This window comes from Hyaena hyaena, unplaced genomic scaffold (genome assembly GCF_003009895.1).
Source record: "Hyaena hyaena isolate Hyena2069 unplaced genomic scaffold, ASM300989v1 scaffold_992, whole genome shotgun sequence".
Classification (NCBI taxonomy): Eukaryota; Metazoa; Chordata; class Mammalia; order Carnivora; family Hyaenidae; genus Hyaena; species Hyaena hyaena.
The window spans coordinates 268,597-291,345 of NW_024081625.1; the positions used below are offsets into that span (position 1 = coordinate 268,597).

General features: G+C 54.0%; 1 protein-coding gene across 1 annotated transcript in view; it reads left to right on the top strand.

The window, feature by feature from the left end:
• The window catches only part of RASA3 (RAS p21 protein activator 3), a 117,388-nt gene that overhangs the window by 62,614 nt on the left and 32,025 nt on the right, over positions 1 to 22,749 (top strand). The window contains exons 4-5 of the mRNA XM_039221619.1: positions 8,660 to 8,754; positions 16,323 to 16,399. Coding sequence (XP_039077550.1) covers positions 8,660 to 8,754; positions 16,323 to 16,399 — 172 coding nt within the window. The remainder of the gene's footprint in view (positions 1 to 8,659; positions 8,755 to 16,322; positions 16,400 to 22,749) is intronic.

Below are 22,749 nucleotides of genomic sequence, written 5' to 3' on the forward strand. Positions count from 1 at the left end.
TGGACCACGGCCTCGGGGCTTGCCCCTTTCCCCCTCCACTCTTCCACAGCTGCCTGTGCTCCCTGCAGCCCCCCCCCCCCCCACGCAGAGCAGACCCCTGGCATCACTCTGCACCCACCAGAAAGCTCAGGGCAGCCTGGGCCCAGCAGGGACGTCCTGTCTCTCCCTGACATCTGACTTTGGCTTGGAAGACAGTCACTAAGCATTTGTTGAAAGAATGGATGTTTTTTTAAAAAAATTTTTTTAGTGGTTTTTAATTTATTTCTGAGAGAGAGTTATGTGGTTCCATTTTAGAGCCTGATTTATAGGAGAAAAAAAAAAGAAGGAAGGAAGGAAAGAAGGAATTGTCAAACCTGTAGCTGCACTGCTGGATTTGGCTCAGAGAAGGAAGTCTGTACTCTGTAGCATGCACTGAAGACCTTTCGTAATCTGACCCAAATTGTTATCTGGACTAAATGTTTCAACATCCACAGTAGCCTTTCTGTCTCCACTCACACACACGAGCATGGGTCCCAGTGGGCATCCACGCCGACCACCACCTGCATGGGGTGCCTGCCACGCTGTCCTAACACCAGAAGGCTTTTAAACATGCCTCCACTTTGTGATGTTTGACTAGCCCTGCAGCTGTGAGCTCATGTGCAGCCTCTCCTCAAGCGGCACACTTCTCTGCTGCTGAGGAGTCCCAGGCACCCAGCCCTCGCCCATGTTGGTGGGCCCAGGCCCTCGGGGGCTGAATCTGGACCTCCCTAGTTTTGCGGAGTTCCTCAGATGATTCTTACAGCCAAAAGGACACTAACATGTGCTGAACGCATGTATATGCCAGCCACTGCCTGGTATTTTCACGGGCATAACTCCTGGCAGCAGGTACCGCCTGCACTTGCTATATGAAGAAGCAGTGGGCTCAGAGAGGACAAGATGCACAGCTAGCTAAGCAATGAGCCAAGCATCTCTTGTCATATTTGTAGGGGAGTGATTACCAGCGTTAGCAGAGGCATGGTGGGAGGGGGTGTGCCCACACTGCTTTGGCCCTTTGGGGGTCTTCCACCCATCACCCCAGAACCTGCTCTCGCTCTGGATCCCCTTTCGTCCTGCTGGTGTGTGATAGGTGACTTCCCAACCTCCCGTCGGAGCATTCATCACACAGATGCCTGCTTTCCCTGGGGCTCTGGGCACCAGCTGCCTGCTGGGTCAGTGCGGTCGTGTTCCTGAAGCTCGGTGGTGGGACCGGCCGGAGCAGGGACCTCCACACCTGCTCTGTGTGCACCAGGAGTGGGGCAGGGACCCTCACGGCCTGTCCACGTGCCTCACAGCCCTGCCCTGCCCCGCCCCCCGGTCCCGTGCTCTGTCGTTTCCTGTTCTCCTTCACCTGGTTTCCTTTTCAGGATCTTGAACCACATGTGAGCTCTGACTTTAGTCCCCGTGTGAGGTTCATTTCCTACCTGGGTCCCCTCCCGGCAGCCGTCACCACGCCTCTCCTTGGTCTTCCTAAGTGAGATGAAGTCTAACTTTTGGAGACCCGGGGGCTTACGGGAGGCCAGGAGGGGCGGCAAGGAGCCTCTGTGCAGGTGCAGGCTGGGGCGGCTTAGCTGCAGATAGTGAAGCTGCACCGAAGCTTTATTAGGACTCCCCGTGTGCAGTTGCTGTGTTGAGACCTCACTGAATTCTGGGCTTGCTAAGACCTTGTGGACGGCGGGGGATAGAGACAGGTCAGGTTCCGGATCTAACCGCCCCACCTTGCTCCTCAGCTCCTGCAGGCTCCCTTTCCCCTCAGGTGAAGCCCAGACTCTCAGCCTGGCATTTAAGCCTGCCGTGAGTGCCCTGCCTTGTCAAGGGATCAAGGGATCCCTCCTCCATGTGCCCCCAACCCAGTATGTGGACTCTGACCCCCCCCATCCCTCCCAGTGCCTCTCCCGGGGCCTCCCCTCAAACTCCTGGCCCGGCACACGTGGCCGCCCCTGCCCGGCGCCCCCCGCAGGCCCGTCTCCCCACCTCCTCCTGGCTCACGCTTCCTGCCCGGGAATGGCCAGCTGAGCCCCCTGCCTGCCCCTCCAGCTTTCCCTGCTCGAGCTGTTCTTTTGCTTGTCATCCGGTGTTCTCTGGCCTGGACTCGCCACGGCCTGGCGCTTCTGGGGGCAGAGCCCGGGTTGTCTCTGCCTGGCACCTGCTGGGGGCACGAAGGTGTTTTTCAGGGAGGAAAAGGAGGGGCTCAGGGGAGGAAGGAGAGGAGTGCAGGAGCTAAGTGGTTTGGTCGCAAGCTGACACTTCGCCCCGTGGTTCTGTGGGTCGGAGGCACCGCTGTGACAGGTGACCTGCAAGTGGGGGACAGTATTGGTTTCCGTGTTGGCTCAGATCACACTATAATGAAGAAGATTTGATTAATCTTTGGAGATACAGGAAGGGATTTTTGAGTGGTAATCCTAAGGGGAAAAAATTTAAAAAATATAAAAAATATTTAAAATATATAAACACATAAAATATACTTTTGCACATTAAAAGTATTTTAAATGTTTGTGTATTTATTTTGAGAGAGAGAGAGAGACAAAGAGCATGAGCAGGAGAAGGACAGAGAGGGAGATAATCCCGAGCGGGCTTCACAGCAGCATGGAGCCTTATGTGGGGCTCAAACTCACGAACTATGGAATCACGACCTGAGCCGAAGTCGGATGCTTAACTGACTGAGCCACCCAGGTGCCCCCAGGCTTCGGCCATTTTTGGAGATAACCAGCAGCATCAGGGCTTAGCAGTCTTGGTGGCATTGAAACTGCCACGTTGGCAGTTGGACATAGATGCCCAGCCACCATTTTTGCAGCTGTAGAAATAAGCGGCGACTTGGGTCTCCAGGGAGAGACTAAAGTTATGACTAGTGACTATGTTGTCACCACGATGAGAATATAAATTCATGCCATGGGGTCAGTCAGTGTCACTGGCTTCCCGGGGTTTCTGATGTCGGGTCTGATGGCATCTCACGCCTGGAGGAAACTGCACTCACCTCCAGGCTCCCTGGTGCCGCCGCATGTGTGTCCCAGTGAAGGTGTCCTCTGGAATCTGGACCCTGGAGCTTAATAGTGAGGGCTGATTACTGAACCCAAAGCTTCAGGAGCCGGGTGCCCTGACCTGGTCCACCCCCTGCCCCCACGGGCTGAAGGTCAGCTGCAGGTGAGAGGCACCGAGAGTGGGTTTGGGGGTAAGTGGAAGTGACCCTCGTGGGAGAGCGCAGACCCGATGCGATCATGGGTCCCTCCCGCACATGTGGTTGGCAGTCAGGTTTCCCAGGCCAGAAAGGGTTAGCACCAGAGGGAGCTGATACAGAGCAGGGTTTCATCCACTGCTAACCTGTAAGTGGTCTTGGCATGTGGGTCCAGCAGCTGCTTTCAGTGCTTCGTGGATGTCCTTTAACCTGGGCAAGGTGCTGGACAGACTGAAGCATGGCCGCTCCCCTTCAGGCTCAAACTGCACCAACGCACATCAGTCCTGCGGTGCAGACCTAGGCTCAGAGCAGCATTGATGGTTTTGGTGATGAAAACAGGAAACTGTCTCCTTAGTCCATGCCGCTTGGTACGTGGAATTCTAGTAAGTGGACCCTGTGCCCCTCAGACTGCTCCTGGGTGCCCCCCCTCGCCCCCACGCTGTCCCCCTCCAACCATCTGGCTTCCAGTTAGATCAGGGCTGGCAGACGTCTGGGGGTGGGGCAGAGGCTGGGACGTTTTCCCACTTTCCCACCTCTGGCTCTGGTGGACACCCCTGTCCTCGAGCCCCGACTTCCTCTGGGGGACCTGGTGCAAACCACCATCTCTCCAGCTGTCCCTCTGGCTCGGGTCTGGCAGTGGCTTCCTGCAGATTCTCTACTGAAGGGGAGATGGAAAAGCAAGACCTTTATTCTTTTGTTTATAACCAGCTTTGTTGAAATATAATTTTTATACAGTGAAATTCACCTCCTTTAGGTGTGGAGTCTGACAGGTGTCAACAGTTGTGTTAACGGCTCCGCAACTGAGGTTTGTCTCCATCCCCCAGAACTTCCCTGGGGCCCCTTGGGACACACTTTCCTCCCTACACCCTCTGCGCAGCTGTGCATGTGCTATCTGTTTCTAGTCTTGCCTTTCCCAGAATGTCACATAAATGGATCCACACAGTACATGAGCCGTTGTGTCCGGCTTCCTTTATCTAGTATGCTCGAGCATCCCATTGTATGGATGTGCTGTTGTTTGCCAGTTCAGCCCTGGATGCAAGTGTCGGTTGTTTCCAGAGTTTAGTGGTTGTGAATAAAGCTGCCAGCAACACTGTGTCTTTATACCAGGTCTTTATATTGACGCATGTTTTCATTCCTCTTCGAAGATACCTAAGAGGCAGGTTGCCACAGTGTCTAAGTATTGAAAGATGGCAGAATTTGGCATCCCCAAACACGTACTTTGGCATAAGGATTACTTTGAGCTGAAGGCCGTTGAGAATAAGCAGGCACGAGAGAAGATCTCCGGCCTGCCCTAAAAGTAGGGCATGAATTGGTACAGAAGTTAATCACCGAGATTAGAGCCCTGTTAGCCTCAAGAGGACACCAGAGGGGTCGACGTGACGCCCTTCTCTCCACTGGCCCCTTCTTGCAGTCTGTGCCCTTGACCCCCAAAGACCTTTCCTTAGTGTCTCTTCTTTGAACATTTGTTGTTTCAGGTTAGGATGTTATGTAAGCACAAGTTCCTGCACACCGCTGAGTTTCCCGGTGTGTGTTTGAGAGAGATGTGTTAATAAACTGCAGTGTGTTGTCCTCTGTTAATCTTTCCTCTGTGGCAGAGCCCTAGAGAACCTAGAAGGGTAGGAGGAAAAAGTTTCCCCCTCCCCATGGTGTGTGTCTGCCTCTGGTGGAGACTGCCACGTCGTGCTCCCCAGTGAGCGCGCCATCTTGAATTCTCTGCAGCTGCGTGAGAGCCCAGGTGCCACACAGCCTCTCCGAGCACTTGGAATTGGCCGTTTTTATCGTTAATCCATTTTTGCCATTCTGATATGTGTGTGGTGTCTCAGTATGGTTTTTATTGCATTTTCGTGATGAAGAATGAGGCACGTTTTCATATGTTTACCATCTGTATCTCTTCTTTGGTAAATTGTTCAAATCTTTTGCCCTTTTAACTGGGTTATTTTATTACAGAGTTTTTAAAGGTTTTTTTTTGTGTATTCTGGATACAGGTTCTTCATTGGATGATTTGTTTTACAAATATTTCCTTTCATTTTGTTTATTTTCTTACCAGGATCTCTTGAAGACCAGAAGTTTTTAATTTTGTTGACAAATTTCTAATTTGTCAAAATCCTTTCTTTAATAGTTTATATTTTTGATGTCATATCTAAGAAATCTTTGCCTACTCGAGGGCAATGAAGATTTCCCCCACCACTTCCTCCTCCTTTTTTAAAAGAAAAAGCTTATGGTTTTAGCTCCCACATTTACATCTGTTTCAGGTGAATTGCACACATGACACAAAGTTCATTTTTCTCCTCATAAACGTCAGATTGTAGCACCTTATTTGTTGAAAGACCTCTTTTCTCCATTGGATTACGCCGAGGCCTCCCTGAGAACCACCGACTTCACATGCACAGGTCTGCCGCTGGTCCTCTACCCTGGCCCCCTGGTCTAGGGCCCTGCACCAGAGCCCGCTGTAGCCTCAAATCCAGTCTCAGGCCAGCGGTGTGAGCACATCAACTGTTCTTTTCCAGTCTTGTTTTGCTATTCTAGGCACTTTGAGTTGTCACTCAACATTTTTAAATCTGCTTCTCAATTTCCAACACGACCGAGATTGTGTAGGTATGTAGATCAATTTGGGGAAGAACTAACATCTTAACATCTGTTTGGACCCTGCAATGGGGCACATGCTTGGTCCTCCCTTAACATCTCTCCTCAGTGTTTGTGGTATGTGTTTTTCAATATATGCATCTTGCATATATATATAGATTTAAATATTTCCCTATGTATTTTATGTTTTTGATGGAGTAGATAAAGATTTCTAGGTAGCACACCAGAGGCACAAGCCATAAAAGCATCATTTTGTGAATGGTATTGTTGGGTGTTTTTAATTTCATGGGTTTTGTTTGTTTGTTTGTTTTCTGAGCGAGAGAGAGACTGAGAGGGCATGGGCGCGTGAGCAGGGGAGGGGCAGAGGGGGAGGGAGAGAGAGACTCTTAAAGCAGGCTCCACGTTGTCAGTGCAGAGCCCGATGAAGGGCTCAATCTCATAGCCCTGAGATTGTGTCCTGAGCCGAAATCAAGAATCAGACACTTAGCCAACTGAGCCACCTGGCACCCCTTTATTTCAGTTTTTATTACCCTTGCTTGTGTGTACAAACACCGTTGACTGTGTGCGCTGACTTGTGCTCTGTGCTCTTGCTGAGCACACGTGCCCACTAGCTTCTACAGATTCTGCGAGTAAGACCTTGTTTCTCCCTCCCCAGTGTTCATGCCCTCGCCTCCTTTTCTCGCCTCCACGCGCTAGCTGGGACGCCGGGGTGGTAACAGCATCTCTGCCACTGGCTCGTCTCAGGAGGCATCTGCCAGTTCCTTGTTAAGTCAGCTTAGCCTTCCCGCAGATTCTGAGGTCCACCTCCCTGCACCCTCTGACACCTCTGTACCTGGTTCTTCATGTCACCTGCCCTCTGTCATGCCAGCTGGCATGTTCCTCTGCTGGACAGACCCTCACAGGTGTAGCAGCCAGAGAGGAAGCAATGCGTGCGGGTTTCGCTGTGTAGAGGCAGCACCGCTGTCCGCGTGAGGCAGTGAGGCCCAGAGTGGTTTAGGGGACTTTTGCTGTCACTCAGGTTGATGGGGACACATTTAAGTAGATATTATAGTTTGTAGGTTAGGTATGGTCTCCAAACAGCATTTAGAAACACTAATATATCTGTTTAAAGAGGACGCATTTGTACACTTATGTGTAAGTACCGACGTGTACGCTGTGGGGTTCACATAGGCATTAAATATGTGGCCCTTCCCTATTCCAACGAAAGCTCATAAAATCATTGCAGTTACTTAAAATTTCAAACCTCAAATGTAATCTTCCCATCCAGTTGAGCTAATCACAGTCTGAAGGTTTATCTTTTTTCAATGAAATGTATTTGCTCGATTCAATTCCAAGAATTGTTTTCACGTGGCTGTTCCACGGAGACTCAAAACCGCACTCGCAGTGTGGGGACAACGTAGGTCTGCAAAGGAGGGACAGTCTTTTCTCGCCCATCTGCCTGGTGGCCATGTGTCAGGGGGTGGTCAGAGGCCTGACACCTGCCAGGCCGGGTGCTGGGGAGGGGGAGGACTGAGGGGGGAAGGCGTGGGGGTCCCCAGGGAGCCACCCTGCCCCACAGCTTGGTGCTGCTGGAGGAAATCCCAGGTGGCCTGTAATCTGGGCTTCTGTCTACATTTCTGTGCGGCTCTGCTGCTACGTGTCTCTGCCTCTGCACCTGCTCTCTCGCTGTCTGTCTTCTCCCTTCCGTGGCCACCTGTCAACTGTGAGCAGTGGCTTTAATGTGTCGTGTGGTCTGTGGCCGTGCAGGGTCTGGCTCCAGGTGGCTCTTCCAGGTCGGAGCTGAGCCAGTGGGGGTTCCGGGTGGGCAGGGGCGCTGCTGCCGCCTCCGCTTGGTGGGGGAGGATGCGGGGCCGGCCTTGCCGATGGGCCCCGGTGGAATGGTTCCAGGGTCTCTCCCAGGGCTGTTTTCGGCTGGGAGGTGCAAGGTACAGTGACCTTCCCTTGGGGAATATGAAGTGATACAAATATGCTGAAATGATGACTGGTGGATGGACAGGGGCGGGGGGGGGGGCGGGGGCTGAAGGCAGCGACCGCGGGAGGAAGCTGTCTCAGGTCTCCAGACCCCAGCCCTCTGACACTTGGACAGGCTTTTCGGCGCTGTGCTGTCTTCCAAAGGCTCCTCTGTGCCCCGTGGGTAGGTTGGTGGGTCTGGAGCCCCAGGTTGAAAGCCGTCAGGGAGGAAACCTTTCTCTCTGCCCACCGAGGTTCTCCCACAACACTGGACTCACAGAGGAGATTAGCAAGAGAGTTTCTTGATGCCTGCGGCGTGTGTCGGCAGGGGACACCTCAGGGACGGGTTGCTCGGAGAGCTGGCTGGACGGTTGTGCCCAGAGAAGCAACCAGCCCAGGAGTAACGGGTTTGGGCTTCCGAGGGGGGGAGGCTGGGGAGGCCAGCACGTGGGCGTGAGGGGGCGGGGTTGGTGCAGGCCATGGTGGGGGCACCCGTCTGATGCCTTCAGCGTAACTGCCCGGGAGAGGGGCCCCGGCTGCCCTTGCTCCTCAGACATTTCTGTGAGGTGGGGGCAGCTCAGGGAGCTCTGCGAGGGCCTCTTTCTGCACCTCCTGGTTCTCGCTTGCCTCCGGCTCAGAGTGGCCTTTTCCGAGCTCCCCGGGACCAGACAGACAGGCAGCCTTTCCTTCTCCTGCAACCTCACATCAAGGAGCAGAATGGGCGGTGCCCCCGGCCAGGTCGCATGGAGGCTTTCCAGATGAGATGTCGCATGTGCCGACCCTACTGGAAGGGAGCCAGCATGGTGTAATCAGTGTACCCAGTTAGCTGCCGCGGGCCACACCCCTGGGAGAGCCTGGCAGCGACGGTGGGGAGGGCCCCACTGTCTCGGGGGGCTTGTTCTCTTGCGTGACTGCCTCTCCTCGGCGTCTGTGTTGTAGGGAAGGTGGCCATTCAGAAGGAGGACCTGCCCAAGTACCACAACAGGGACACGTGGTTCCAGCTGCAGCACGTGGATGCGGACTCGGAAGTGCAGGTGAGGCAGCGGTGGAGCCCCTGCGGGAGGAGATGCGGCTGGTGCTGCGGAGGCAGATGCAGGACTTGGGTCTTATCGGGGACAGTGGTTAGCAAGCGTGTCCTCTGGTCTGTAGTGAAGCCTATTAATTGTGTCTATTCGTGTGGTTATTGTGGCACTGTGACGTGTGCAGCAGCGTTACAAGTATAAAATTGGACAGGACAATAATTACAGAGTTGAAGGTAAAGAGAAGATAGGGGCGAGCAGACACAGAGCTGGGGCGGGAGCAGCACTCAGAACCTCGCGCTGCGGGTCACAGTTGCTGGAAGGGCCCATGTGCATTTCCAGCTCCCGAATGCAGCAAAGCAAGGTTTGGAGTGAAGAGAAGTGACCAGTCACCAAGTTTCCCGTTGTCTGAAGTGTCCCCTGGGCTCTTCTGGGCCATGTGTCATCTGGGACTGACCTCCTGTCCAGTGGAAGGCGCTGCCCGGCAGGGGGGCTGCGGGGTTCTTGTTCCCAGCCCTCCCTTCCCTGTGATGGGCCCTGCCCATGGCCCACAAGCCCTGGGACAACACCGGCTGGGAGGGTGGCCCCCAGCCTCCCCATCCCTCGACCTTGCTTGTGTGGTTTCCAGCTGAGCCCCTAAGCCCTCGCCGGTGTCTGGAGTCCCCAGGCGGGAGAGCGCACTGCCCCGGCACCAGGACCCACGAGCGCTGTCGTCAGCGGTCCTGTGAGTCCCCAGGGCTCGGCCAGCGTGCGGGAGCCGGCACAAAGTCTGGCCCCGGCAGGCCTGGCTCAGAGCCCAGTGGCCCCATCCGCTAGTGAAATACCCCGGCGGGGGTCCCCAGCAAGCCTCGTTTCCTCATCTGTAAAGCAGGGTTCTGTGAATACCAGCTGGTACCTGATGTGCAGCCGGGTGGTGCCTCGGACAGGATCCCCAGAGTAGAGTAGCTGCTGAGGACCCCCCACCCGCCCTCCCGGCACACCCCACCCCCGGCGCCTGGCCCAGTACGTGGGGGCCTTGGCTTGCTTCTTTGTAGAGTCTCGGCCATGGTCGGGGTCTGAGGACGAAGACAGAGTGCCCAGAGTTCCGGCTGCCGTAGCTGTGGGGCGCACAGGCCCCTGGCGGCCCCTGTGATCAAGCCACAGACTTGGAGTAAGAGGCTGGGGGAGGGGAGGACTGAGGAGCCGAGTCCAAGAGAGATGTGGTCTCTGTGGCTTACACTGAATTCTGGCCAAGGGGCCCACATGTGCTGCGGGAATCGGCCGACACGGCAGCTACTGCGGGATCCCTGTGTGCTCCCGGATTCCACAAGCAGCTGTAGCAGTGACAACGAGCTAATTAACACCAGGAACACATGGCCAATGGCTCCTGCTCGGGCCGCTGGGAAACCCATCTGCAGAAGGAAAGTGGCAGGGGCCACGTGCCATTCCTGCCTCTGGATTTGGCAGTTTCCCAGTGACTTTTGCTCGGCAATAGAACAGGCTGTGGCGGCCACGGGACCTCTCCCACCAGCAGCCGGCCAGCAGATGTGTCTTCACCGCATACTCCACACTGGGCCACCCCTGGTTTAAGTCTGATTTCATTGTCAAGTGTAGCTTTTCTTTTTTTCTCACCTTGTTTTTAAACTTAAATTTTAATTTTGAAATGGTTACAGGTTCATAGAAAGTCCTAGAAAACAGTACACAGGGAATAATGATTAGCAAACTGTGCTCTCCTGTTTGTACTTCCGGGCAAGAGCGAATGCAGAGCGTCCCGGGCTCCTTCATGCTGTTTTCCTCCGGGCACATCCTGCGCGACTGGCCACGGCCCGGACATTGACCTGCTGCGCGCCACACACCTCAGTCAGATCTCACCAGTGTCACTTGCCTGCACACGTACAGTATGTGCATGTGTGTGTGCAAGTGCATATCCCATGTGTGTCCTATGCATTGTATCGTGTGTAGGTGTGTGTAACCAATAACCCAGAACCTCTTGGTCACCACCACCCTCGTGAACCCGAACCCGGTGTGCATGTTGGTTGTACACTGTGTGAAGCACCTGGGCTGTTCCACAGCTGATACCGTTCGTGCGCCTGTGGATAAGGTCCTTGTCCTCAGAGCAGACCCTTAGCACCTAAGACGGAACGTGCCTCCAGCGGGGCCAGTACCTGGGAATCTGCATCGCGGGCAGCAAATGTGTATGGCGGAGGGAGGCCCGTGTGTCCTGAGGGCCTGCTGAGGTGCAGGCCCTGTGCTGAGGCGCTCTGTTCTCAGCCTGCCTGTCCCGGAAGCGGCCACACTGCAGAGGGAGCCCTGGTCCCTACATTCAAACTGGCCTGTAAAAGTGTGTTACCATCTTTTGCCTACAGCTGTTTCATCCTGAAATGTCACATTTACGATTTTTAGAAGGGCGGAGGATGGCATATGGGTTCTTGAATCCATCTGTTCTGCAGTTCATAGGTAAAGGGATATGTCAGAAACAAAGTGCCAGAAAACAGGCCAACGAGCAATCAAGGAATCAGAGTAATAGGAGAAAGGCAATCAAAAATTTCCTGATTCCTTCTGGAATTGATGTTTGCTGAAGTCTCTGGAAATCACTTTATTAAAGAATTAGTTGCTATGTTCTTCCCCGACCCTGGGCGATGGTGTCAGAACAGCACGGTCGGCAGGGATGGGCCTTCTCGGCGTTGCAGGGAGGGAGTCGGGGCCCCCTGTCACCTGAGCGGGCCCGGGGGTCCTTCCCCAGCTCCTCTGCGGACGCCCGGCTGCCACTGAGCTCTCCATGTGCTCTGTGGTCTCAGCAGACTTGCCGTTATAGTGCACGTCCAGAAAACTCTGACAGCAAACCCTGGCCATCTTCCGGCACCTTTAGTGTGGGTGGAAACCCCAGGAATTCGTTCGTCCTCTGTGTCAGACAATGCTGCTTGAACGACTTGCCGACAGTCAGCAGCTGCCCGCACGTGACGACCCAGCTCTGTGGGTTTGGGGAATCGAAGGAGGACAGGGCTCCGGCTTGTCCGTGGCTTCTGTGTTCCCGGGAGTCTCGCCCACTCTTGGCACCACCAACATCGGAGGGCCCATGTGCTTGGTGGCCAGGGGCCCTGTGTGCCGACCCCGGCCCTGGCCTCAGGCGCGCAGACCAGGGCTGGACCAGGGGGGTGCCGTCTGCCACTGCAATCACGGCCGGTACTCGGGGCCCTCTGCAGGCCAGGGGTCTGATGCTTTCCTGAGAAAAATGTATGGGAACCACTGGTGTTTTTTCTTTCTTAGGTAGTAAACTTTATTTTTCAAGCAGTTTTATGTTCAGAGAAAATTGACCAGAACATAGAAGGAACTCCCATGTCCTTGCCCCGCTGGGCCTCTGTCATTAGTAACCTGCGGTGCGTTTGCTACAGTCGATGAGCGAGAGTGTGACAATATCGAGACTTTGGTATCCCCGGCTCCCAGAGGGTCGTTCTCGGCCCTGAGCTCCGCAGGTTTGACAAAGGGTGGAGCCGTCCAGCCAGCGTTTCCGAATCCCACAGATCGGCTGCATGGCATCACCAGTGACACCGCCTTCTTCATTCTGTTATTAGTAATTTGTGTTCTCTATTTCCTTAGTTAGCCTGGGTAGAGGTTTAATCACTTTTATTGATCGTAAAACAAAACAAATCAAACAAAAAAACCCAGCCTTTAGTTTTGTTGATTTTTTTTTTCTATTGATTTTCTGTTTTCAGTTTTGTAGATTTCTACTTTAATTTTGTTATTTCTTTTCTTCTGGTCACTTTGGATTTAATTTGCTCTTCTCTTTCTAGCTTCCTTAGATTATTGAGTTTAGATCTTTCCTCTTGAATGTGTGGTCACTGCTATAAATTTCCTAGCAAGCACTGCTTTCGCTGTAGCCCACACATCGTGATTAAGTTTTATTTTCATTTTCGCTTATGAAAAGAAAGAAATTCAAATATCTCTCAGTTTCTCTTGAGACTTTTTCTTTGGCCTGTTATTTGGAAGTATGCTGTTCAATCTTCAGATATTTGGGGATTTTTTTTTTTTTTAATGTTTTTTTTTTTTATTTATTTCTAGGAGAGAGAGAGAGAGACAGCGTGAGCAGGGGAGGGTCAGAGAGAGAGGGAGTCACAGACTGAAACAGGCTCCAGGCTCTGAGCTGGCAGTCAGCACAGAGCCCGACGCGGGGCTCGAACCCACGAACCGCGAGATCATGACCCGAGCGAAAGTCGGACGCTCAACCAACTACGCCACCCGGGCGCCCCAGATATTTGGGGATTTTTAAGCTGTCTTTGTGATACTGATTTCTATTTTAAGTTCCACTGTTCTGAGAGCAGACATTGTGTGATTTACAGCCCATACCGGGCCGCGCTGGTGGGTCCCGCGCAGAAGGGTCCTCTCCGCAGCCGGACGGGGTGTTTAGGGGCAGCAGCTGGGGCTGGCAGGCTGCGGTGTTCCTCACCTCCCCGTTGCTTTTTAAACTTGTTACTATCCTTCACCTTAAATAGAAATGAGAAAAAACTATGCAGTCAGCATTTTGTAATGCCCTGCCCTAAGGCTTCTTTCTCCTCACAGATGCAGGGACCCTTGGCTGAGTTCTCAGGGGGCCATCAGGGCTGGTAGCTGAGTGCGGTGTTTGAGGCCTGCCCAGCCCCAGCCTGGGTTCAGGCCGCCTGAGGCCCCCGTCCCCACCTCCTACCCCCTCCCCACCCCCCACCCCCTCCCCTCAGCACGTGGGGCCTGTGACTGGGCCTCTAAGGAGGGAGCCTCTGTTGAGATCAAAACAAGCCCAGGGGCAGATTCTTCGAGGGAGGGTGGGGTGGTTTAGTGAGTGTCAAATGTGTGCAGAGGCTGGGCTGGAGAACCCACATTTCCTGCCTCCCCAGGGGTGGAGGGTGTGGCGCCCCTGTGTCCCTGCCTGTAGGTGTTTGTGGCCGGGTTGTTTGTGAGGGCGGTGGTGTGTCACCCACAGGGCATGGGGCACGCCCTAACCCTGGGTCTGGCTTCGGATGTGAACTTCTGAACTGCAGATGTATTGTGTTAACTTTAGGGGAGGAGTCCTTTCAGTGATGCTCTGTGTTTGTACTGTTTTGTGTTACCTCGCACCATCTTCTCCCAAGTCACCCGAATATGGTGGCCGAGGACAGCTAGCCCCTCGGTGGGGAGGTGCTCCCCCTCAGTGTCCGCCCCCTCGCTGGGGAGGGGCTCCCCCTCAGTGTCCGCCCCCTCGCTGGGGAGGGGCTCCCCCTCAGTGTCCGCCCCCTCGCTGGAGAGATGCTCCCCCTGGAGAGGAAGCTCCCTGAGCTGCGGGGTCTGCTGTGCAGATGTGCGCATCCTCTTCTGGGACAAACGGAACGGGACTGTGGGTCCTCAGTGGCGGGGGGGTCATCTCAGCACAGACACATTCCCTCACTGCTCAGACCCCATCAGAAGTAACGTAGAGACTTGTCCCTCTGAACGGCCGTTGCCAGTGTTAAGGTTAAGCCATGGAAGAGTTGGCCCCGGTGCGTGTGAGAATGCAGGTGAGGAACATGAACTTGAGAGCAGCCTGTTCGGTGACAGGTCCTCTCTCTGCTCCTTCAGATGGAGCTTTCACGGTGCATTTGGGTTTGGAGGGCAGGCTGTCGAATGCCGTGAGCCGTGGCATTCCCACTGCAGCAGAAGGATGGCAGTGCCTGCCTCAGGGGACCATCAGGGAAGCCTTGCGCCTGGCCTGGCTCTGTGGAAGGGAGGACGCCAGCTCTCCAGGGTCCCTGCTGGCAGCGTGGGTGTGTGGTTGCCACCTCTGCAGAGCCGGGTGACACTGAGGCCCCCTCCTGGCTGGGTGGGTGGATGGGCTAGGTCAGCCGAGGGGGGTGATGTGCATCATGGAGCCTGCTGTCTGCACACCTGTCCCGTGTGGGGCTGTTTCGGGCAGAAGCTCCCAGGGCTCTGTGGGAAGGGCTCTGTGGGAAGCTGGCTGCTCTGGGAAGCACATTGCTCAGGAGGTGTTCCTGTAGTTCCGCGTGTGGCAGGAAGCACTCAAGCCTCTGCAGAAACTGGGTCAGTGTCATGGGCACTGGATGTTGCCCAGGGTCACACAGGTGTGAGGCTGGTCTCATCCTGTCATCCAGGATTTATTGCTCCCTTCCTTAGCATTTGTCTGAGACCATTTGTCCTGCAGGTGAGGGAAGGGCCAGAAAGGGCAGCTCCTGGGGCACATCAGGGGCACATCAGGTCTCCCGTGTCAGTGTTGTGGGCGAGCCAGAGGACCCAGGAGGCTGGCCTCCATGCTGCTCGGCAAGCAGGGCCCTGTGCGGGCATCTCCAAAGCTGCAGGAAAACTCAGGAGGCCACTGAGGGGAACTGCTGAGCAGTGCTGCCTACACTTCCGTCCAGTCCATCTGTCCATCCATCTGTCTGTCAGTCCATCCATCTGTCCATCCATCCATCCATCCGTCTGTCCGTCCGTCTGTCCATCCATCCATCCTTCCAGTCCATCCATCCATTCATCTATCCATCCATCCGTCTGTCCGTCCATCCTTCCAGTCCATTCATCTGTCCATTCGTCTGTCCATCCATCCATCCATCCATCCATCCGTCCATCCGTCCATCCGTCCATCCGTCCATCCTTCCAGTCCATTCATCCATCCATCCGTCCGTCCATCCATCCATCCGTCTGTCCATCCGTCCATCCGTCCGTCCATCCATCCATCCGTCTGTCCATCCATCCATCCGTCCATCTGTCAGTCTGGGGCCCTGGATTCTTCTAGAACAAGGCAGCCTTCAGAGGGCCCTCTCCAGGCTGCAGAGTCTAGTTTTAGGCAGAAAGGACCTTGGAGATTATCCCCCTGAGGCTCCTTTTCTAATTAAAAAGAGTGTTAATTTTAACCTGTATGTACTCCTAGAAATATGTCAGTGTGCCACCACTGCTCCTGTTGGATGTTTCTTAGGAGCAGGCTCCTCTTTTCTTCGCAGCCCCCCCTTCCCCCTCCTGACCCCTGACCCCTGAGGGTAACCTCGTTGGGTCCTCCGTCTGGTCTGACCTTTGCAGAGACATAGACACAGGCAGAAACAGCACTGGTCTTGCTCTCGGAATTCCAGCCGCCTCTGCTCCCTGTCTTTCAGAAGCATCTGTGGGCATTAATGACCCGCCTGGGGCGTAGGACTGAGATTCCCCGGCCTGGTGTCCAGGCATCTCACACACACACACACACACACACACACACACACACACACACACACAAGCACTGAGGTGACGGGGCAGTCGTGCATACCTGCACCCAGGCTCAAGTGTCTGACGCAGGCACCTGTTGTATGAAGGGTTGCAGCCAAAAGCAAGCAGCAAACATGTTTGGAAGGCTGCTTTCTTCAGGACCTGTTTCTTGTGCTTTTCGACTTCTTTCTTCTGAAACAGCGATCTGCTGTCCTTGAAGTTGGGAGTGCTACATGCCTGTTGGGCTGGACCCTTTCACTCGGGGGGAGCTGTGCCCCATCTGGAGCCCTGGGGTCAGAGTGGGGCGGGGAGAGTGCCATGGGTGCTGTGTGGGGTGAGACACAGCTTCACGTTTGTGAGCAGAGACTGGGGACCCCTCCCCTGCACGTGGCCAGCCCCTCGTGACCCTCTGTCCTTATGCCTTTCAGGGCAAGGTCCACCTGGAGCTGAGGCTGAGTGAAGTCATCACCGACACAGGCGCCGTCTGCCACAAGCTGGCCACGCGGTAAGACATGGACGGCTGGTCTTCGTGAAGTAGAAACTGACCCCAGGGAGTGCGACGGGTGCTTGTTTTTCAAACGAATACGAATTCCTAGAGTTCGGTCATTCCCCACCATGACATTTTTGTTAGGGGTTCTGGCACATTCTTCTTAATGTCCTCAAATAAAGCAAATGCCCATCCTAGAGGTGGTGAATTTGGCTTTTGCAAACAGCCATGCTTACGCAGGGTGACACTTAGGCAAAGTGGGTGCCATCTCACCCGGGGCCATACAGGTGAGGACTGTGTAGAGGTGTGTCTGAGGCTGGTTGGCAGAGCTGGGGCCTGAACCAGACGAATCCAGGGCTCCGTCTACCCCATAAGGCTAGGCGAGTGTGGATGTCTGTGCACGTGTCTAAACGGGTGAGGCCCTTGACTTTTAGGGTCATGGATCCCATAGAGGAGGAGGCCGAGGACTCTTAGAAGATACCCAGACACATGCACAAGCTTGCAATGTGTGCAGGGTCCTTGCCCTCTGACCCCAGCGAGACCTCAGGGTACACACACCCCGGCCGAGACCCCGTTCTCTCGCTGCCTGCTCCGTGGGCCCCACGGTTTTCTTTACTGACGACCCCTGCAGTAGTTAGGGATCCCTTGGGCGGGTGCCAGAGGTGCGTTCTGGCCAATGGTCTGGCCGGTGTGTTTGGAGCCTGTGTCATTACTGAGTGAAGGGCGGTTGGGAGGCAGTCTCGGAAGAGGAAGTCCCGGAAGAGGAAGTGAAGGTGCGCAGAAACCGGGAGGGGACCAGAGGCTACAGCTTGCTTCATCCTCGGAGAAGACTGTTTCCTGAATTCATCTCTTAACTGTCTCTGGAGAGAAGGGCTTCGGAGATTGAGCGATGCCTTGTTCTTGGGCTGAGATTCCAAGTTCCACTTTAGGGTTGCGCTCCCTGTGTCCTGGCACAAGGCCCGGGGTGGGGGGGCCGAGGAGGGTCCCCATTGTCTGCCGCCCCGGAGGGCCCCGGCCTGCTGCCCACAGCACTGCTGGAGTCCGCCGTCGGATGGCTGCAGACGGCCTCTGGTCGCTTCTGGCTGCAGGGAGCCCATGTGTGGGAATGTGTTCAGGCCCTTCTGTGCTCCTGTTCTCGAAACAGTTGCTGTGCTCTCAGACCCTGTAGCAGTGGAAGTGGCCTGTTTTCTTGCTTATTTGTAGGGCTTATCTAACCATGTTCCACAACAACTTAAGGCTGTTTAAGAAGAGCCCTGCATAGAATATGAGGTGTGCTTTAGGGGTTGGGGGGCAGAGCACGGAGTCAGGAGGGTGAACACAAGAGATGTGGGCCAGGGTCCCTGCCCTGACAGGCGCCCTGTCCAGCCGCACGTCCGGGTGAGGGGGGCGGATGTGAGCTGTTCGTCTGGGGAGGGGGGAGCACAGTCCCGTCCAGGGGCCGGGGGAAGAGCCGTGGTCCTGCCCTGTGGTCGGGGGGGAAGGTCTCGATCAGATGACAGGTGTGGTGCCCAGAGCAGGAGACTGAGTACTGCATCCCACTCCCCACTCTGCCGCCCCCCCCCCGTCCTGCCCACCCCCAGAGTTCCTGCCAACCCTGGGGGCTCCCCAGACACCGCCTTCTGGAAGCCTCCTTAGTCTGAGTGCCAGGGTTAGCCTGCTTCCTCTGTCTTCGTGGTGGAATCCTACCTGCTTCTTCCTAGTCCACAATAGTATGCACACTAGTACCTGCTAGTACACATGCTAGCACACATGAGTATACACTGATGTACATACTAGTGTATACTTTACATACACTAATGAACTAGCACATCTACTACACATGCTAGTACACACCAGCACAGACTACTTCTCATACTAGCACACACTAACGTCACTGGTACACACGAGCACACACTAGTATGCACTAGTACACGCGCTAGTTTACACCAGTGCACACATTAGTTTACACTGGTTCATGCTAGCACACTCAGCACAATCATACACACTAGTACACATGTTAGTTTACATGCTGGCACACTCATTCGTGCACACTAGCACGTTAGTATACCTTCTAGTACACACGAGCACACACTAGTATACACCAGTACACACGCTAGTTTACATACTGGTACACACTAGCACACTCATCAGCACACAGTAGCACATACACTGGTACACCTGCTGGTACACACGAGCACACACGCTAGTCTACACACTGGTATAAACACACACTATGCATATATACACAAAGTAGCACACCCATCGGCACATACTGTCACACACTAGTACGCTGTGTTCAGAGTTCGATGGCAGAAGGGTCCCCCGTAGAGGTGCAGTGAGAGAGAAAGAGTGTAGGGGTGTCACAGAGTCCATAGGGGCTCATATCCTCCAATCAAGTGAGTCAGAAGTGTCTGAGGGACCATTAGCTTTTCTTTATTCTCTTTGCCTCGCCCTGTAGATTTTTCTTTCACTAAAGAAATATAGTTTACATACCATATGATTCAGCATTGTAAAGTGCACACTGTTGGTAGATTCACAAGGTTGTGCACTATTACCACTAACCACTGTCTAGTTCCAGAACATTCCGTCACCCCAAGAAAGAAATCCTGTCCCCAGGAGCGGTTGTATCCCATACACTTCAGCCCCTGGCAGCCACTGGCCTGTCTCCTGCCTGTGGACCTACCTGTTCTGGACGCCTCACATAAACTGAATCACATAACGTGTGGTTCTCTGGGACTGTCCTCTCCCACTGAACGTGATGTCGTCAAGGCTCACGCACGCAGTCGCAGGCGTCGGGGCTTCGATGACAGGGCTGAATAATGTCCACTGTGTGGCTTCACTGCATTTTCTTACCCATCATCCATCATAGACATTTGGATTGTTCCTACTTTTAGGCGATTGTGAATACTGCTGGGAACATTCTTGTACAAGTGTATGTGCAGACTTGTTCTCGCTAATCTTGGGTACGTAACATAGGGGTTGACTCAGTGCATTGTACCTTAATTCTGTGTAACTCTTTCAGGAAATGCCCGGCTGTTTGTCACAGTGGCCGCCCCGTTTACACGGCCAGCTGTGTGTGACGGCTCCAGTCCCCCCAACGCTTGCCGACCTGCGTGATTCTCCGTGTCTGGCTTTGCGGGCTCCTGGTGGGCACGACGTGGCATTGACTCACAGTTCCCTAAATGACACGGACTGTCCTTCTTCGTCCTTGTTGGCCAGCTCTCTTTCTTCTCTGAAGAAATGTCTATGCAAGTCCTTTACTGATGTTTTCATTGGGTTATTAGTATTTTATTGTGAAGATGTAAGAATTTTTCATATATTCTGGACACTAGGTCCTTGTCAAATATATAATTTGAAAACATTTTTTTTGTCATTCTGCTCTTTGCCTTCACATTCTTGGTAATGTTCTTTGTAATACAAGACTTTTAAATCTTGATGCACTCTAATTTATCAGTTGTTTCCTGTGTTTTAGGTCGGTATCTAAGAAATCATTTCCTAATCCAGTCTAACGTCCCTATGGTTTCGGCCCTCACCTTCAGGCCCTCACTGTGTTTGGAATTAATTGTTACACGTGGTGTTAGGTGCCAGCACTGATCCCTTTGCTTTTGAACACCCAGTTGTCTTGGCACCATTTGGTGAAAAGTCCATTCTTTCCCTGTGAATTATCTTGGCATTTTTGTTGAAAATCGCTGGACTTACTAGTCAACTGCGCTATTCCATTGACCTCCATGCCTGCCCTGTGCTGGCGCCACAGTCTTGGCAACTTTCAATTTGTAGTAAGTTTTGAAATCAGGAAGCGGAAGTCTTCCGTCCTGGTCCTTTTTCTTTGGTGACTGGCCATCCTGAGAGCTTTTCATTTCCATGTGAATTTTAGGATCACCGTGTTAATTTCCACAAAAATAGCAGCTGATGTTTTGATGGTGATTGTATTGAATCTGTAGATCATTTTGCGGAATTAGCAATTCTAACCCTTCCAGCCCCTGGAACACTGTCTTTCCAGTTGGTTAGCTCCTTTGAAATGTTTTTTAAAGAATGGTTTTTTTTCTCTAAGGTCATTTAGAAACGTCCCCCCTCTTTCATTACTAATTTTAGAAATACGAGAACCTTCTCTTTTTCTCGGTCAGCCTAGCTAAAGACCTGTCAAGTTTGTGGATCTTTACAAACGCCTCACTTTTGGTTTTACTGATTTTTCTAATTCATTATCTCTGCTATGGTCTTGATTATTTCCTTCTTTCTGCCTGTGTGGGTTTTTTGCTTTTCTTGTTCTGGTTTCTTAGGGTAGAAGTGAGGGTGATGGATTTGTGATCTTTCTGTCTTTTTTAATGTGGGTGTTATGGCCACAACGTCTCCTCTAATATTGCAGCCATCTTGTATTCGATCACTTTCTTCCTGAGAGCTAAGTCTCTTGTGCACCTGGGACTTGCCACAAATAGGCCTGATTTGGGATGGAACAGGAGACAGTGGACACTCGACCTTTGATCAGGTGCAAAAGGCTCAGGACCCCAAACCCTGGCATCCACAGCCAGCGAAATCTTCCCCAGCCATGTGACACCCTGCAAGCTCTGACTTTCTCTGCGGGTCACTTCCTGTACAAAATTGGAATAATAGCGTCTCTGCCGGCATTTGTCCAGGAGCACACACAGTTATTTGTGTGGGTCCTCCCCTCACACCCTGGCATCTCAACAGTTGGCAAGGGCTTGGGCCAACCTCACAGTGTGTTATGGGCTCGGGAGAAATTAAGAGCTGGGAAGACGGGCCGTTGAAGAGAAGTCTGTTGTCAGAAGCAAAATCATTCCAATACGCTTCTCTCCTCGCCTGAGAATCAGGCCCACCTCCTGCCGGGCAGCACAGCCACCGTAACTTATCCCCACTTTCCTCTCTAGAACGTGATGGCGACGTGTTCTCAGCCTCCCTGACACACGTCACTGCTTTACTGCAGGGGTGTTACTTTCCTAGGTCTGCTGAGGCCAAACACCACAATCTTAAGTGGCTTAACTCCACAGAACGTTATTCTATCCCAATTCTGGAAGCCAGATCTGGACACTCCAGGGGACAGTCCCTCCCCCACCCCCAGCTTCCGGGGCAGCAGGCAGTCCCTTCCCATTCTCCTCCCCCTTCACGTGACCCTCTCCACTGTGTCTGTGAAGGCTCCCTCCTGTAGGGACCCTAGTAATTGGGTTTAAATCTCATCATCTCAAGATCCTTAGCGTGATTACATCTGCAAAGACCTTTTTCCAAATAAGGTCACATCTCTTGGGGGCCTCCACCCGCACACCACCTGGCAGCGCCTGCTGGGGCCGGCAGCCCACCCAGCCAGAGGCTGCAGAACCTGCACTTTCAGGTCCTCCCCTGGCTCCTTTCACCTCTCACCTGGCCTAGGTGGTCTTTCAGGGGTGCCTGCCTGGGGGTGTTCTGGCCGGGTTGAGTTCTCTCTCCAGGCCTTCCCTCTCCCTACTTCCAGCTTGTCTCTCTCTGCTGCTGGGAGCACCCTCCCCACAGGTGCACCTTCCCCCCAGGAGCACCCTCCCCACTGGGAGCACCCTCCCCGCTGGGAGCACCCCCCCACAGGTGCACCTTCTCCGCTAGGAGCACCCTCCCCACCAGCCTGAAGAGCAAGGTGAGGCCGTCTTCCCTCCCAAACCGCAGGTTGCCCTGTGAGCACTTGCAGTTCCTTCCTGAGGGCATCCCTTCCCCGCACGTGCCCGGGAGAGCCCAGGAGGCTGGAGGCTGGAGGCAGCCGTGTCCTGTCCAGCTGGTAGTGGATGTGAGCTGCAGGCTTTCCCACCCACCTGCCTGGGTGCTGCCGTCCGAGCCAAGCCTTCGTGCCGTCGTGCATGGAGGACCTTCTGGGCGTGCTCACAGAAACCTCCCTGTTCCTTCCACACGTGGCTCTTCCTGATTGTAGCCCCTCTTTTTTGTCCTGTTCACTCGCATGCCCAAGTCTACTGTCCTGGACGCCTGGCTGAGGCCCAGGTGGTTCGGTGACCCACCGTCTCATGTTCCTGTTGTCTGTGGACGAGGTACCTGCCGGTCCCCACCTCACACCGGGCCTCTCCTTGTGTATGGTCTCAGGCTTGGACTCGGGGACCTATCGTGCTGCTTTTTCATCCCCAACAAAGATTAATATACCTTTTTATCATTCATTGAAAAATACTTCATGACCCCTGCTGCCAGCTGAGGGCTGTTCTCGGCCTCCCGGGGCCTACGTTCTAGCTGCAGAGGCGTGTCGGCATGTGAGGGCGTCGGTACATCACTGCACTGCAGAGCCGGGCGGGCGTGAGCCGGCCCGTCGGCACGGAGGCAGGGCTCTGGGCAGGGTTGTGCAGTGCGTCCGGTAGTCGTCATGTGTGATCCGGGAGGCCACAAGGCCGCTGAGGTCTCCGCCGGGC